General features: G+C 49.0%; 1 protein-coding gene across 1 annotated transcript; it reads left to right on the plus strand.

Annotated features, from left to right (window-relative positions):
* Positions 1 to 12,139: 12,139 nt before the first annotated feature.
* On the plus strand, positions 12,140 to 17,888 carry LOC129398303 (dapper homolog 3-like). The gene is made up of 5 exons (XM_055115275.2): positions 12,140 to 12,464; positions 12,563 to 13,020; positions 16,042 to 16,073; positions 16,792 to 16,864; positions 17,130 to 17,888. The coding sequence occupies exons 1-5, from the start codon at positions 12,140 to 12,142 to the stop codon at positions 17,199 to 17,201; spliced, it is 960 nt and encodes a 319-aa protein (XP_054971250.1). The 3' UTR covers positions 17,202 to 17,888.
* Positions 17,889 to 18,207: the final 319 nt, after the last annotated feature.

An 18,207-nucleotide genomic window follows, 5' to 3' on the forward strand; every position in this document is an offset into this window, starting at 1 on the left:
AATACTCACCCCCACTCAGGTGATTCATCCCCCCTGATGATTTTGGGGAGCTCAGTCAGGCACCGAGAGGAGAAGGAGCCCCCACCAGGTCACATGGGTAGGTCTCATGGGATTTGAACCAAGGCTCCTATGCACCCAGGGAAGAAAACCACGCCCATCCCATCCATCTGTCGAGTTTAGTGGGCGGCCTGCACCTAAAACGCCTGCCTCTTCCTGAAGCCCCCATTTGTCTTGAGAAATAGAAAGAGAGAGAGAGAGAGAGAAAAAAACAATAATTGAATGAGCAATTCAAAACAGTATTTTAATGCTAAACGTGCTTATATCACGGAGTAGAATGCAAACTATGTAGGAGCATATTTAAGACAAAGCTGACAGTTTCAGGGAGAAGTGGGCCCTGGAGCCCTTCAATCTGAGTCTCAGGATACCGGGTGGGTGCAGAGAGGAGGCCTGGCCTCTCCCCTCCTGACTCCTGCTCTGCCATCAGCCTTGCCCACCCACTCCTCAGTCTGTTTGTCCACACTGTGCTCCCCTCAGCCCCCACCCTACTGTGTACGAGACCCCCACTCTTCCCCAGGAACCCCCTTCTTTCCTCTGAACTCCCCGACTCTCTCCTCCACCCCTAGCATGTGTTGGCCATTTAATAAACCATGGTGCGCTGTACGTTTCCTTTTCATGGGCACTTTTCAATGTCTCCAATAAAAGCAGCATCTCCTGGTGGCTAAGAGGTGGCCATTGCTTCTCCAAATGGCCCAGAGCCACATCTTGCCCATGGTACACGCTCTCGGGGACCACAAGCTGAGAGCTTCAAGGGCAGGTATTTCCCTGTAATTTGGGGCCATCCCTACCAAAAAGCTATAGCACCCTTGGAGTAACACCATGTTCCATGAATTCCAGCTTTTTTGGGGTTTTTTTTGTTTGTTGTTTGAGATGGAGTCTCACTCTGTTGCCCAGGCTAGAGTGCAGTGGCACGATCTCGGCTCACTGCAACCTCCGCCTCCTGGGTTCAAGCAATTCTCCTGCCTCAGCCTCCCGAGTAGCTGGGATTACAGGCATGTGCCACCATGCCTGGCTAATTTTTGTATTTTTAGTAGAGATGGGGTTTCGCCATGTTGGTCAGGCTGGTCTCGAACTCCTGACCTCAGGCGATCCACCCACCTCGGCCTCTCAAAGTGCTAGGATTACAGGCATGAGTCACTGCACCCAGCCTATAAATTCCAGCTTTGACTGCCTAAGCCTAGTTCATTACCAGCAAGAAGGGGAAACTATCAAGAACTTTTTTTTTTTTTTTTTGAGACAAGGTCTCACTCTGTAACCCAGGCTGGAGTGCAATAGTGCAATCACAGCTCACTGCAGCCCGGACCTCCAGGGCTCAAGCCATCCTCCTGCTTCAGCCTCCCAAGTAGCTGGGAATACAGGTGCACACCGCCACACCCAGCTAATTTTTTGTATTTTTGGTAAAGACAGGGTCTCGCCATGTTACCCAGGATGGTCTCAAACTCCCAGGCTCAAGTGATCCTCCCGCCTCAACCTCCCAAAGTGTTGGGATGACAGGCATGAGCCACCCGCCTGGCCCAAGAACTCTGTGTTTTGTGCAAACATGCATAGCTGTGTTTTCGCTTTAAAGCCACTAAACATGCTTCCTGCCCAGTGCCTGCTGCTGCCCCCTAGGATCTCGCCTCCAGACGAGGTCAAAGCCTTTCTTAGGGCTGTTCTCAGCTCCCCCAGGTAGCACGTCTGCATAGTTCACGGGCATTGCTTTAGGGTGATGCTTAATTGCTATTTGTTTCCTTTGCATGGAATCTGCGTCTCTAGCACTCAGCAGGCTGCCTGTCACACAGTAGGTGATCAATAAACGTGGGTAGGATAATTAAAGGAATGCTCTCCCACTCCAGCTGACACATGCCAGCCTCCCAACCATGTCCCACGTTGTGCTGTTGAGAGCTGCTCAGGGCGGCGCTGCTCTAACTGGTGCTTTGGATGTATTCTAAGAGCTACAGCTCAGACCAGGAGCCCCGGAGAACAACAGGCCAGTTCAGACGATTACAGCAGGACTGATGGCGTGAAGTCGGGGAGAAGCCGCTGCGGGTTTTCTGTTCAATTCCCGTCCTGCACTGCCATCTCCAGGACACAGGAGCCCTCGCCAGGATGATCAAAGCGGCAGCCAACTCAGCGGGAAAACGTGCAACATCACCCTCGTGACCAGGGCTTTTGATCCGGGAAGGTCGGAGCGGATTGGGAACATTTGCTCATCATTCCTCTCCCTTTGCTGTGCAGCGGTGAGAAAATGGGGAAAGCCAGTTGTTCAAAGAACATCTCCTACGCTATTAGCTGGTGAGACCACAGGACCAAGACAGGGAGTGCCCCGCCCAGCGCTCACACCCCATGGCAATGTTCCTAGCCGGCTACAGGGATCTTGCACAATACGGATTCCAAGGCAGTAGCCTGGGGTGGGGCCTGAGAGCAGGCATTTCTAGCAAATCCCAGATGCAGCTCATGGTGCAGGTCTGAGCCATGGTCAATCCGTGAGGGGCAAAATGTGGTGCGAGGGCCAGCAGCAGCAGCGCCTGGATGATTTTTTTTTTTTTTCTTTTTGAGACAGAGTCTCACTCACTCTGTCACCCAGGCTGGAGTGCGGTGTCGCGATCTCGGCTCACTGCAACCTCAGCCTCCCGGGTTCAAGCAATTCTCCTGCCTCAGCCTCCCGAGTAGCTGGGATTACAGGTGCCCGCCCACCACCACGCCCAGCTAATTTTGTATTTTTAGTAGAGACGGGGTTTCAGCATGCTGGTCAGGCTGGTCTCCAACTCTTGACCTCTGGTGATCCGCCTGCCTTGACAAATGTATCTAAGTGTCCTTTGGCGTGCAGATTATTTTGTCACCACGAGGACACTTTAAAGATACATTGGTGGTGCAACGTTCCTGGTGCTGGTAGGAAGACATTCATTTCTTTCTTTATTTGAGTCACGGACACCAGACCCCTGTGACATGCAATTTACCTGCATAATAAACCTGCACATGTACCCTTGAACCTAAAATAGAAGTTTTAAAAAGCATAAAAAATAATAATAATAAATATATTTTTCGACTGTGTAAAAAAAAAGTGTCTTTTTGTGGGGGGAAGGTGGCAGGACAGGGTCTCACTCTGTCACCCAGGCTGGAGTGCAATGGCATGATTTTGGCTCACTGTAACCTCCGCCTCCCAGGTTCAAGCAATTCTGCTGCCTCAGCCTCCCGCAAGGTCTCACTCTGTCACCCAGGCTGGAGTGCAATGGCATGATTTTGGCTCACTGTAACCTCCGCCTCCCAGGTTCAAGCAATTCTGCTGCCTCAGCCTCCCGAGCAGCTGGGATTACAGGCGCACACCACCACGCCCGGCTAATTTTTGTATTTTAAGTAGAGATGGGGTTCCACCATGTTGGCCAGGCTGGTCTCAGACTCCTGACCTCTAGAGATCCTCTCACCTCGACCTCCCAAAGTGCTGGGATTACAAGTGTGAGCCACCATGCCAGGCCAACACCTGGAAGATTTTTGTTCCACAAAATGTAAAATGCCTCATCCAGGCAGTATCGCCATCAGCTGGGGGCTTGTTAAAAATACACAGTCTCAGGCCCCATGTAGACCTGCTGAGTCACAGCCTTGGTGATTCATAGACACAAGAAAGTTTGAGGCCAGGTGTGGGGATAATCCCATGCCTTTGTCTCAGCACTTTGGGAGGCCAAGGCAGGAGGATCACTTGAGGCCAGGGGTTTGAGACCAGCTTGGAGATGCGAGACCCCATCTCTACAAAAAACTTAAAAATCTAGTTCTTCAATGTAAATAAAGTTTTGGAAAAAAGAAAATTTTAAAAAATTAAAATTAAAAAATTAATTTAATTTAATTTAATTTAAAAATTAGCTGGGTGTGGTGGCACACACCTGTAGTCCCAGCTACTAGAAGGCTGAGACAGGAGGATCGCTTGAACCCAGGAGTTGGAGGCTGCAGTGAGCTATGATCGCACCACTGCACTCCAGCCTGGGCTACAGAGCAAGGCTCTGTCTCAAAAAATAAAAGGAACAAAACCAACCAGTGACATTTCTGTATGCCTCCCACCTCTGTCCCCGCCCACCTCCCCTACCCAGGAACGACTGTTACCAGTTTCCCCAGCATCCTACAGGAATGTCCACGCTCATGCAGACACATGTGTATGCCATCGTTCTCATAAATGCTCATGGAAAACAGGACAGTCTTGTCCCCGGTTTCCTTCCCAGGCAGATTCTAACCCCTGAGTCACGGACTTCGCAGCTAGCTTCTGAGCTTCTGCCCAGTCTCAGATGCTCTGGACTCCACCTTCATTTTATGAACCCAGAATCAGCCGCCGAGGCTCTCCAAGAAGCCATGAGTTGCAGGGACCACACCTTGGCTTTCCAGGACACTCACCTGTCCTATTTCAAAGTGAGTCAGGATCCTTTTTTTGTTTTTGTTTTTGTTTTTGGTGACAAGAGTCTTGCTCTGTCACCCAGGCTGGAGTGCAATGGCGCAATCTTAGCTCACTGCAACCTCCGTCTCCCGGGTTTAAGCAATTCTCCTGCCTCAGTCTCCCCAGTAGTTGGAATTACTGGCATGTGCCACCAAGCCTGGCTAATTTTTATATTTTTAGTACAGACGGGGTTTCTCCATAGTGGCCAGGCTGGCCTCGAACTCCTGACCTCAAGTGATCCACCCACCTTGGCCTCCCAAAGTGCTGGGATTACAAGCATGAGCAACCCCACCCAGCCTGTGAGTCAGGAGCTTTCTTAACAAGCTAAAGCACCTCCGTTTCCTCAAGAGGATTTCTTGCGTCTTTCAGATCTCAAAGGGAGAAAATCATGCCAAAAGATTTTGCATACTTCTTAGTTTATTCTTGGGTATTTTCATTTTAGCATCTATCATAAGAGGGACTTTTTCTAAAGAGCTGTTATTTGTATATTGGAATTCTATTTTTTTTTTTTTTTTTTTGAGATGGAGTTTCACTCTTGTTGCCCAGGCTGGAGTGCAATGGCGCAATCTTGGCTCACCACAACCTCTGCCTCCCAGGTTCAAGCAATTCTTCTGCCTCAGCCTCCCAAGTAGCTAGGATTACAGGCATGCGCCACCATGCCCAGCTAATTTTGTATTTTTAGTAGAGACGGGTTTTCTCCATGTTGGTTAGGCTGGTCTCGAACTCCCGACCTCAGGTGATCTGCCTGCCTCAGCCTCCCAAAGTGCTGGGGTTACAGGCATGAGCCACCGCACCCGGTGGAATTCTATTGTTTTTTTTAAAAAATATTCACTGTGTACCCAGTCATCTTATTGAATTTTCTTTTTGTTGTTGTTTTTGGTTTGTTTTGTTTTGAGACGGAGTTTCACTCTTGTTGCCCAGGCTGGAGTGCAATGGTGCGATCTCGGCTCACCGCAACCTCTGCCTCCCAGGTTCAAGCGATTCTTCTGCCTCAGCCTCCCGAGGAGCTGGGATTACAGGCATGCGCTACCACGCCCGGCTACTTTTGTATTTTTAGTAGAGACAGGGTTTCTCCATGTTGGTCAGGCTGGTCTTGAACCCCCAAACTCAGGTGATCCACCCACCTCGGCCTCCGAAAGTGCTGAGATTACAGGCGTGAACCACCACACCCAGACCAAATTTTCTTATTGTTCATGGCAGTTTTCTAGTCAATTGCTGGATTTCTAGGCATAGGTCATGTTATACACAAAAAGTTTTTGATCAGTTCTTTATTTCGGCTCTTCCGAAACTATCTGTGGTGAAGGATCATGTTTTGGTTTTCTAAAATAGGTGACAGCCAGGCATGGTGGCTCACGCCTGTAATCCCAGCACTTTGGGAGGCTGAGGCGGGTGGATCACCTGAGGTCAGGAGTTCAAGACCACCTGACCAACATGGAGAAACCCCCTCTCTACAAAAATACAAAAATTAGCTGGGCACGATGGTGGGTGCCTGTAATCCCAGCTACTCAGGAGGCTAAGGTGGGAGAATCACTTGAACCCGGGAGGTGGAGGTTGCAGTCAGCCGAGATCGTGCCATTGCACTCCAGCCTGGGCAAAGGAGTGAGACTCCATCCCAAAAATAAAATAGGTGAGAAGTTCATGAAACCCACTTTTGGCTAATTTCTTTTTTTTCTTTTTTCTTTTTTAGACAGGGTCTCGCTCTGTCGCCCAGGCTGGAGTGCAGCGGCCCAATCACGGTCTGCATCCTCACAACCTCTCAGGCCCAGGGGATCCTCCCGTCTCAGCCTTCCAAGGAACTAGGACTACAGGAGTGCTGATTTTTGTGTTTTTTGTAAAGACAGGGTTTCATCATGTTGCCTAGGCTGGTATCAAACCTCTAGGCTCAAGTCACCCTCCCTTTTTGGCCTCCCAGAGCACTGGGATTACAGGCACGAGCCACCAAGTCCGGACTCTAAATGCTTAGCATCTATTTCTGTACTTGTCATAGACAAGTAAACAATTGGCAGACGACAGTGGTCCATAGATCTCATTTTGAGTGTTATTGTTTCAGACCTGTCTCGCTCTAATGTTATTAGATGATGTTAGATTCCAAACCAATAGTGCATTATCTTTATTCTCTCTCTTTTTTTTTTTTTTTTTGAGACGGAGTTTTGCTTGTCACCCAGGCTGGGGTGCAATGGCGCAACCTCGGCTCACCTGCAACCTCTGCCTCCGGGTTCAAGTGATTCTCCTGCCTCAGCCTCCCGAGTAGCTAGGATTAACAGTGCCCGCCACCACACCCGGGTAATTTTTGTATTTTTAGTAGAGACAGGGTTTTGTCATGTTGCCCAGGCTGGTCTCGAACTCCTGGCCTCAAGTGATCCACCTGCCTTTGCCTCCAAAAGTGCTAGGATTCCAGGCATGATCTCAAATGTTGAGTTACCAAGCTCTGTTTCCTGCTGCAAGATCATTAACAAGGATTATGCAAAGTACAGAAACCTGGATCCATGAGTTTCCTAGTACTTGGTTTGTACATGTGTTTAATATACTTTTTATATCTAAAGCCAGGAAAAAAGGAAAAGAGAGAAGGATATACATCTCCAGGGAGATACATATATATATACACATACATACATACATATATATACACATACATATATATATACACATACATACATATATATATACACATACATACATACCTATATACACATACATATATATACACATACATACATATATACACACATACATATATACACATACATACATACATATATACACATACATATATACACATACATACATACATATATACACACATACATATGTATACACATACATACATACATATATACACATATACACATACATACATATATACACACATACATATATATACACATACATACTACATATATATACACATACATATATATATATACACATACATACATATATATATACACACACACACACACACATATATATATTTTTTTTTTTTTTAGATGGAGTCTTGCTCTGTTGCCCAGGCTGGAGTGCAGTGGTGCGATCTCAGCTCACTGCAACCTCCACCTCCCAGGTTCACACCATTCTCCTGCCTCAGCCTCCCGAGTAGCTGGGACTACAGGCACCCGCCACCACGCCCAGCTAATTTTTGTAATTTTTAGTAGAGATGGGGTTTCACCGTGTTAGCCAGGATGGTCTCGATCTCCTGACCTCGTGATCCACCCGCCTTGTGATCCACCCGCCTCAGCCTCCTAAAGTGCTAGGATTATAGGCGTGAGCCACCGCGCCCAGCCGGCATATTTATATTGATATTGAAAAAGTTCATGGGTTTTCTCCAAGCTGGGGAGTAGAGAGGGGCGTAAGAAGAACTTGAGCCAAAAATAAGTTTTAGAACTTCTAACCATACTACAATTTGGTGGGGAGGAAAAACTACATCTTCAAAAACAGATGCTTCAATTAATACATCTCTTTTACTATTAACTAGTGTCACAAGTGACATTAATGGCCTAATCGTTCCTGCTACAGTGGAACTGTCTCCAAGTCTGAGATCCCGTAATTATACGTTGGACTGCACATGTTTTACAAGATCTTTGCGGTACCCTGCGGAGGAACGGTGTCTGGGATTTCGCCAGTTCTAGGGTTCTGCTGGCAGAGGAACATGACATGTGCAGCTCAGGGGTCAGGGAACTTTACCTGGGGGTCTTCAGGACCTACAGTCCTGGCCGGGCCTCCCAACCCTGCCGGCCAGCGGTGAAGACCACTGTGAACTCTGTGCAGGTCTATTTTCCGAGGGTCTTCATTCTAAAATCAACCATTGGTGCCACTGAGGGAAGGGGGATGCCGCCAGAGGGTGTGGCTACCCTGTCCCCAGGCTGTACCCCACGGCAGTATCCTCACTGCCAAGCAACAGCGCCTCTGCTTCCCCCAGACCACGGTCATCATAAAGTTGCCTCTTTACTTTTATTCTTATTTCCCTTTAGTCTCCAACCTCCATTCTCACACCCAGTTATTGTGTTTCATTCTGACACGCTTTGCTATCCATTGCTATGGGCCTGTTTAGCAACTTTTAGAAATGAGATGTGAGGCCAGGCGTGGTGGCTCATTGCCTGTAATCCCAGCACTTTGGGAGGCCGAGGTGGGTGGATCACCTGGGTCAGGAGTTCGAGACCAGCCTGGCCAACATGGTGAAACCCCATCTCTACTAAAAACACACACACACACAAACACAAATTAGCTGGGCGTGGTGGTGTTCACCTGTAGTCCCAGCTACAAGGGAGGCTGAGGCGGGAGGATGGCTTAAACCCAGGATGCTGTTGCAGTGAGCTGAGATCATGCCACTGCACTCCAGCCTGGGCCACAGAGTGAGACTCTGTGCCCACCAAAAAAAGAGAGAAGAAAAAAAGAAACGAGATGTGATATAAACAAACTTTTTTTTTGAGACAAGGTCTTGCTCTATCACCCACGCTGGAGTGCAGTCACCCAGGCTGGAGGTCCTAGCTCACTGCAGCCTCAAACCCCTGGGCTCAAGCAATCCTCCTACCTCAGCCTCCCAAAATGCTGAGATTACAGGCATGAGCCAGTGTTCCAGCCTCTGCCTTCTTCTTTACCTTAAAACTCCCCCTTGGCCAGGCGCAGTGGCTCACGCCTGTAATCCCAGCACTTTGGGAAGCCGAGGCAGGCAGATCACGAGGTCAGGAGATCGAGACCAGCCTGGCCAACACGGTGAAACCCCGTATCTACTAGAAATGCAAAAAATTATCGGGGCGTGGTGGCACGCGCCTATAGTCCCATCTACTCTGGAGGCTGAGGCAGGAGAATTGCTTGAACCCTGGAGGTGGAGGTTGCAGTGAGCCGAGATCGCGCCACTGCACTCCAGCATGGGCAACAGAGTAAGGCTTGGTCTCAAAAAATAAAAAAAAAAAAACTCCCCCTCACCCCTTACTCACGTGCTCCCACTACCTGGTCTGGTCTTTCTATTCCACCAAAATAGTCCTGGCCTCAGGGCTTTTTGCACTTGCTTTTCTCTGTCCCTGGAAAGTCCCTTTTGATCCCTCCCAATCTCCCCATTGCTATCTCCTTGTCAAAGAGGCCTCAGGTCAAAGGGCCACTGCCAGAGAGTTCTTCAGGATCACCTGATCCAGATCATGGTATTTTCCTAACCACCAATGCTTACCGCCAACCACCTGATAGTTTTGTTTGTGTTTACTGACCACATCCTCTGTAGGAATATAAGGTCCACGAGAGGGGAGTCCTTACCCGTTTTCATCACTTGCGTCTCCCCTGCTCCTTTTATAATGCTTGGCATCTACCAAGCAAGGACGCCTGTTTATGCTAAACGAGGGCTCTACCATTTGAGCTAGTTCCCCAGCTCGAAGGATGCACGTTTACGAAACGAACAAATACACCAGGGGGACATGCTCATGAGAAGATAAGAAGCAGCATTTCCACCAGAGAGAACATCAGAGCAGCCCTGAGGCAGGGTGTTCGAGGTCAGAAAGGCAGCCAGGTGGGGCCGGAGGGGTTCAAGATGATGACACGGGCAGGGGCGAGACCCATCGGGGAGCAGGGCTGAGCCTCTTGGATCACAGAGAGGATATGGCCACGGGACAGACAGAATGTGATCTGATCTGCACCGCGAGTGGTAAAATAGGCTTAGCATAGAATTTAAAAGCTTAACCTTTTTTTTTTTTATTTTTTTGAGATGGAGTCTCGCTCTGTCGCCCAGGCTGGAGTACAGTGGTGCGATCTCGGCTCACTGCAACCTCCGCCTCCCGGGTTCACGCCATTCTCCTGCCTCAGCCTCCCGAGTAGCTGGGATTACAGGCACCTGCCACCACGCCCAGCTAATTTTTGTATTTTTAGTAGAGACGAGGTTTCATCATGTTGCCCAGGCTGGTCTCCAACTCCTGACCTCAGGTGATCCACCCTCCTCGGCCTCCCAAAGTGCTGGGATTACAGGCGTGAGCCACCGCACCCAGCCAAGCTTAACCATTTTCAAGCGTGCAGTTCAGGGGCATTAAGCACATCCACACTGTTGTGTGATCACCACCACCCATCTCCAGAACTCTTTCATCTTCCCAAACTCAAACTCTGTCCCTATCAAACACTCACACCCCTCTCCCTCAGCCCGCAGCCTCTGGTAAGGACCATTCTACTTTCTGTACCTATGAATCTGATGGCTCTAGGAACCCCATATAAGCAGAATCATGCATGGTCTGTCCTTCTGTGTCTGGCTTATTTCACTCAGCACCATGTCCTCAAGGTTCATCCATGTTGAAATGGGTGTCAGAATCTCCTTCCTTTTTAAAATTGTGATCACGCCTGTAATCCCAGCACTTTGGGAGGCCAAAGCAGGTGGATCACCTGAAGTCAGGAGTTCAAGACCAGCCTGGCCAAGATGGTGAAACCCCGTCTCTACTAAAAATACAAAAATTAGCCTCGCGTGGCCTGTAATCCAGCTCCTTGGGACGCTGAGACATGGGAATCGCTTGAACCCAGGGGGCAGAGGTTGCGGTGAGCTGAGATCAGGCCATTGCACTTCAGCCTGGGCAACACAGCGAAACTCTGTCTCAAAAAATAATAATAATAAAATAAAGTTGTGATAAAATATACAAAACATTAGGGTAGTGGGAGGGACTGGGAAAAGGGGATGGTTGCTGGGTACAAAAATATAGTTAGATACATAAGTAAGATCTAGAATTTTCTAGCACAGCAGGGTGACCACAGTCAGCACTAATTTGCTGTACATTTTAGAATAACCAAGAGAGTGCAATTGGAATGTTCATCACACAGAAATGATGAATGCTGGGGGTGATGGAAACCCCATTTACCCTAATGTGATTATAATACAAAGATCTCATGTGTCCCATAAATCTATACACCTACTATGTACCCATAAAAATTAACAATTAAAAATTTTTAAATTAAAAATATAGGTCAGGCAAGGTGGCTCACATCTGTAATCCCAAAACTTTGGGAGGCTAAGGTGAGAAGATCGCTTAAGCCCAGGTGTTCAAGACCAGCCTGGGCAACATAGCGAGACCTAATCTCTGCCAAAAATAGAAACAAACATAGCCAGGCATGGTGGCTTACGCCTATAATCCCAGCACTTTGGGAGGCCGAGGCAGGCGGATCACCTGAGGTTAGAAGTTCGAGATTAGCCTGGCCAACATGGTGAAACCCCGTCCCTACTAAAAATACAAAAAAATTAGCTGGGCGTGTTAGTGCACGCCTGTAATCCTAGCTCCTCAGGAGGCTGAGGCAGGAGAATCGCTTGAACCCATGAGGCAGAGGCTGCAGTCAGCCGAGATCGCACCACTGCACTCCAGCCTGGGCGACAAAGCAAGACTGCGTCTCAAAAAAGAAAAAAAAAATTAGCTGGGTGTGGTGATGCCTGCCTGTGGTCTCAGCTATTTGGGAGGCTGAGGTAGGAGGAACGCCTGAGTCCGGGAGGTGGAGACTTCAGTGAGCTGTAACGCCACCATTGCACTCCAGCCTGGGCAACAGAACAAGACCCTGTCTGAAAAATAAAAATTTAAAATTAGAGATATATAGATATACACAACATAAACTGCACTCCACCCCTTTTAAGGCTAAATCGTACTGCATGGTATGCTCCCTCCCTAGGACTGATGTGTCTCGAGGGGGCCTCTTAGCTGCTGGGTGCAGCTGCCCAAGGGGGCACTGCGGGGCCCGATGCCGCCGTCCATCCAGGTCACCACTGCACCTCCACGACCACCCACAGGGACCCCACTTTGCAGGCGAGAGCCCCGGGCTCAGAGGCCAGTGGCCGGCCTGCGCAAGGACACGCAGCAGGTGAACCCTCCCCAAGGCGAGGAGCAGGGCTGGGACGGGCCGGGGGCGCCTCTCCGCCCCGCTCCCCTGCCCGGCCGCAGAGCCCGGCCCCGCCCCGGGCCCTGCTCGCGGCCCGCCCTGTGCCGCCACTGCGCAAGCGCAGGAGGAGCAGCGCGGCGCAGCCTTAAGGCGCATGCGCGGGCGGCGCAGAATTGCGGAAGACTCCGTTTCCCTGGCGTGAATCCGCCGATCCGGGCTTTGGGGCCCGCCGGGAGCTCTGTTTATAAACACACCGCGCGGCTGCCGGCGAGGGGTAACCCTAAGGGGAGTGGGGTCGGAGGTCAGAGGTCAGCGGGCGCGGGGTCGCCGGCCGTGAGACCGGCCCCGCAACCCTCGGGGACTCCTGGCTGCGCAGCGTGGCTAGCCGGACCGCCCTACCGCGGACCGGGGCTGCCGGGGCGCCACGTGGTGCGCACGTGGTCCGGCCCCGGCGCGGCAGCTCCCCTCCCCCACCGCGCGAGCCTGGCCGCAGCGCCCGCTGGCGGCGCGGCGTTGCATATTGCGCGTGCGCACGACTCGTCTCGAGGCGCCTTCCGGTGGCACGGCGGGGTCGGTTGCCTCCTCGCGACGGCTGCGCCGGGATATTCCGGGGCGGTGGGGTCGCCTGCCCAATGTCGGGTGCGCGAGTGACGGGTGGAAGCCGGATTTGTGCGCGTTCTTCAAGGCTCCAAAGGGAGGAGGGAGCCTCCGAGAGTCCACGTGGGGCCGGTGGGATTCGCAGGGTCCGTTTTCTAAACATTGGGTGTCCTCGAACCTGGGGGCGCGGGCTGTGTCCGCCCCCAGCAGGGATGACCATGCCTGGGTCAGTGGCTGCGTAAATAAATAAACGAATGGGGAGGAAATTGATAAAATATTAAGAGTGTTGTTTCAGATTTTTTACTATGTCACCTCTTAAAGATTTATGAGAGTTTGTTGTTGTTGTTTGGAGAAGAGGGGTCTCCCTATGTTACCCAGGCTGGTCTCAAACTCCTGGGCTCAATCCATCCGTCCGCCTCAGCGTCCTGAAGTGCTAGGATTACAGGCGTGAGCCATGATGCCCGGCCTGTTGATGAGATTCTACGTGAAATATATTGGGCGTTACCTAAGCACTCAGTCAGTGGTAGTTCTTATAGTTGTTGCTTAAAAACAGAAAGAAATGTCATACCCTATTCTAAAAGGATTTGAGAAAGGTTTGCAAAGACTAAAAAGCAAGTGGCAGGGAAAAATAAAAACATAACGCAAACTTCCTCCTGACTTTTTCTGCCATTTTATAGCAAAGGCTCAGAATTGCATTGCCATTGTCGGTTGTTTCGGTAAAATTAGTGTTCCTCAAGTTATCTACTCCAGGGACATTTTTTTTTTCTTGAGACAGTGTCTTACTCTGTTGCCCAGGCTCGAGTGCAGTGGCACAACCATGGCTCACTGCAGTCTCAGCCTCCGGGGCTCAAGTGATTCTCCTGCTTCAGCCTCCCAAGTAGCCGGGATTATAGGCGCGAGCCTCCATGCCCAGCTAATTTTTGTATTAATGTATTTGATAGGAGACAGGGTTTTGCCATGTTACCCAGGCTGGTTTCGAACTCCTGGCTTCAAGTAATCCTCCCACCTTAGCCTCCCAAAGTGCTGAGATTACAGGCGTGAGTCACCACACCCAGCTCAGCAATATCCTTTATTATTTTATTTTTTATTTTTGTAGAAACGAGTCTCACTGTATTGCGCAGGCTGGTTTCAAACGCCTGGCCTCAAGCAATCCTCCCACCTCAGCCTCCCAAAGTGCTCGGATTACAGGTCTGAGCCACCGCTGCCAGCGCATCTTGAATACAGTCATGCATCGCTTGGGAAAGGGGATACCTTCTGAGAAATACATTGTTAGGCAATTTCATCCTTGTGTGAACATCATAGTGTGTAATTCCACAAACCTGGATGGTACAGCCTGTTGCTCTTAAGCTACAAACCTTTAACAGCATGTTAATGTGCTGAATACTATGAGCAATTGTAACACAATGGTAAGTATTTACGTATGTAAACGTAGAAAAGAGAAGGTAGGCCGGGCGCGGTGGCTCACGCCTGTAATCCCAGCACTTTGGGAGGCCGAGGCTGGCGGATCACGAGGTCAGGAGATCGAGACCATCCTGGCTAACACGGTGAAACCCCCGTCTCTACTAAAAATACAAAAAAAATAGCCGGGCGTGGTGGCGGGCGCCTGTAGTCCCAGCTACTCGGGAGGCTGAGGCAGGAGAATGGAGTGAACCCAGGAGGCGGAGCTTGCAGTGAGCTGAGATCACGCCACTGCACTCCAGCCTGGGCAACAGAGTGAGACTCCATCTCAAAAAAAAAAAAAGTAAAGATATAGTATTATAATCTTACGGTATTATAATCTTAGAGGACCACTATCATATATGGCGTGGATGGTTGGCTTATTGCATGATTGTAAATACCTACTATGTGCCAGATACTGCTCTGGACTCTGAGGTGCCTGGGTAACCTCTATTTAGGTCAACGGAAAATCTAAACGTGGTTACATTATAAAGCAAAGCCAGGAAGTACATATCCTAATGGTCAGGCTGATGGTACATGTTTAATAATCGGCTTGGGAAGGACTGCATATATACACACACATTTATTATAAATGTTACTGGTATGAAGCGTGTGTATCGTATCAATTGCAAATAATGATAAAACACACAATGCTCTTTTTGTTTGTAAATTCCATAGTCAGTTGATTCTCAGAGAATGCTTTCCTTTAGCATTGCTGAACTCCCGTGTCCATAGCCAACCTGTGCTTGAAACTGAATTGTAATATGCAAGGTTGAGTTGCTACCCAACCCACCATTTTCCCAGTAAATAATGTTTGGTCTGGTGGGGTGGCTCATGCCTACAATCCCAGCACTTTGAGATTGTATGGGAAGCCAAGGCAGGAGGGTCACTTGAGCCCAGGAGTTTTTGTTGTTCTTGTTTTTGTTTGTTTGTTTGTTTGTTTGTTTGTTTGTTTTGAAACAGAGTTTCGCTCTTATTGCCCAGGCAGGAGTGCAGATGTGATCTCGGCACACCGCAACCTCTGCCTCTTGGATTCAAGCGATTCTCCTGCCTCAGCCTCCCAAGTAGCTGGGATTACAGGCATGCGCCACCACGCCCAGGTAATTTTGTATTTTTAGTAGAGAAGGGGTTTCTCCATGTTGGTCAGGCTGGTCTCAAACTCCCGACCTCAGGTGATCCTCCCGCCTCAGCCTCCCAAAGTGCTGGGATTACAGGCATGAGCCATCACACCCGGCCAAGCCCAGGAGTTTGAGACCAGCCTGGGCAACATAGCAAGATCCTGTCTCTACAAAAAATAAAACAATTGGCCAAGCATGGTAGCATGCACCTGTGGTCTCAGCTACTTGGGAGGCTGAGGCTGAAGGATTGCTTGAGCCCAGGAGTTGGAGGCTGTGGTGAGCCGTGATCACACCACTACGCTCCATCCTGGGCAACAGTGAGACTCTGTCTCAAAAAAAAAAAAAGTAAAATAAATGTAATGTTTGACAGGAGTGTTGATATTTTCACTTATATTAACAGGTAAGAAATGAAGCAAAACACATATAGATCCGAACTTTATTTGTTCCTCAATGATGTCAGCAACTTCTTTGCTGTATTGGAGCATGGTTTTCTATTACTGGGTGAATAGTTCCTCAACATTTTGTGCTATTCACAATATAATGGCTGCAGACATCACAGAATTTGAAGTTTAACCACATTGTTAATTTTCTGTATTACTTTCTTATGTCTAGGGTTTGGCAAATGGATTCTGCAGAGTCAGATGGTAAGTGTTTTCCACTTTTCCAGACACTTACAGTCTTTGGCGCAGTCTCTTTTGTTTTGCTTTGTTTTGTTTTAACCACCCTTTAACAATGTAAAAAAAATTTTTTTAGCTCAAGCAAGAGCCAGATTTTGCCTCCAAGCCCTGAATTGTAGCATTTTCAGATTTTCACAGTGTACATATCTCTGCAATAGTTGTTCCAAGCTGCAAAGTGGAGTATCTGAACCAATGCGGAGTATCTGAACTTGGAGTTGGGAAGATAATTTCCAGTATACAGATGGAGTAGAGTAACCTTAAAAGCATAGATTACAGTAAAATAATTAGGACATGATAAGTGTTGAGACCCTTTCAATAGAATTTATTTCACTGCAAGTTTAATGTAGGGTAATTTTTTTTTTTTTGAGATGAAATCTCTCTCTGTTGCCCAGGCTGGAGTGCAGTGGCATGATCTCGGCTTATTGCAACCTCCACCTCCTGGGTTCAAGCAGTTCTCCTGCCTCAGCCTCCCTAGTAGCTGGGAGTACAGGCATGCACCACTATGCCTGGCTAATTTTTGTATTTTTGTAGAAATGAGGTTTTGCCATGTCACCCAGGCTGCTCGCAAACTCCTGAGCTCAAGTGATCCACCCGCCTCACCCTCCCAAAGTGCTGGGATTACAAGTGTGAGCCACTGTGGCCAGCTTAGTGTAATTTAATTTTTAATAATGACTGTGTTTAACAGCCAATTAACCGAAATCCTGAAAGTTCAACAATCGGCTCTCGTGAACAGCTCCAACTCAGCATTAGTCTTATCTGTAAGTGGAGATGGGCTTTGGGGATGGTAGACAGAGTTCCATTCTTAGCATGGGTTACCCTTAGATACACCTGAAAGTGACCTCCCCCAAGGAGCCACACCCCTGTATCACCCCCTCCCTTGAGCGTGTGCAGGGCTTGTGATGGGCTTCTAACCAGTGGAACATGGCAGAGGGGGCAGGTGCCATTGCTCAGATCTGGTTATGTTCTATGGAAGGGGCAAGGGGCTCCTATTCCCATCGCTCCCATGATCACATGACATTATAGGAGACCCCATCTTGGTCCACTGGAGACAGAGACGCTCCTGCTGGCCTTGCAGAAGCAAACAGCATGTTGTGAACAGTCCCTGGAGAGGACCCCATGGCAGGGGACTATGAGTAGCCTCCAGGACCTGAGGGTGGCCTCCAGCAGAAGGCCAGAAAGAAGCTGAGGCCATCAGTCATATGGCCACAAGGAAATGCGTGCTGCCAGCAGGCTGAGTGACCTTGGGAGAGGATTCTTGCCCAATTGAGTCTCTGGATGAGAATGCAGCCCAACTCACCCAGGATTACAGCCATGCAAGGCTCTGAGCAGAGGACCCAGCTGAGCTGTGCCCAGACTCCTGCCCCAGGGAGACCGTGTGGTGCTAGATGGATGTTGGTTTAAGCTGCTGAACCTGTGGTCATTTGTTACACAGGAATAGCAAACAAATACATAATTATTCAACATATGGATGCACCTTTCTGTATGTGTGTTACATTTCCCTTTTTTTTTTTTTTTTTTTGAGACAGAGTCTCACTCTGTCGCCCAGGGTGGAGTGCAATGGCATGATCTCATCTCACTGCAACCTCTGCCTCCCAGGTTCAAGTGATTCTCCTGCCTCAGCCTCTGGAGTAGCTGGAATTACAGGCGCCCACCACCACACCCGGCTAATTTTTGTATTTTTAGTGGAGAGAGGGTTTCATTATGTTGGTCAGGCTGGTCTTGAACTCCTGACCTCAAGCAATCCACCTGCTTCAGCCTCCCAAAGTGCTGGGATTACAGGCATGAGTCCAATTTTTAAAGGTTAAGAGACAAAACATAAACATTAAAAAGGGCAGAGAACTGTACCAGAATGTTGGCAAGAGTGCCCTCAGATGGTCTAACAATGGGGAAAAAACTGGTGGGTTTTGGTGGGCTTGTTTGCCCCTACAGAGCTTACTGTCCCAACTCCATCTCCACGGCCTTGGGACTGAAATGGTTGTGAAGTTGGGAGCTAGAATCTAGTGCCTGAGTTTTGACCTTAGCTCCGACACTTCCTAACTATCTATGTGTCTCCATGACCCTCTATCCACTTATCTTTAAAATGAGATGATGATAGTACCTG

Source organism: Pan paniscus, chromosome 6 (genome assembly GCF_029289425.2).
Source record: "Pan paniscus chromosome 6, NHGRI_mPanPan1-v2.0_pri, whole genome shotgun sequence".
In the NCBI taxonomy this organism is placed as follows: domain Eukaryota; kingdom Metazoa; phylum Chordata; class Mammalia; order Primates; family Hominidae; genus Pan; species Pan paniscus.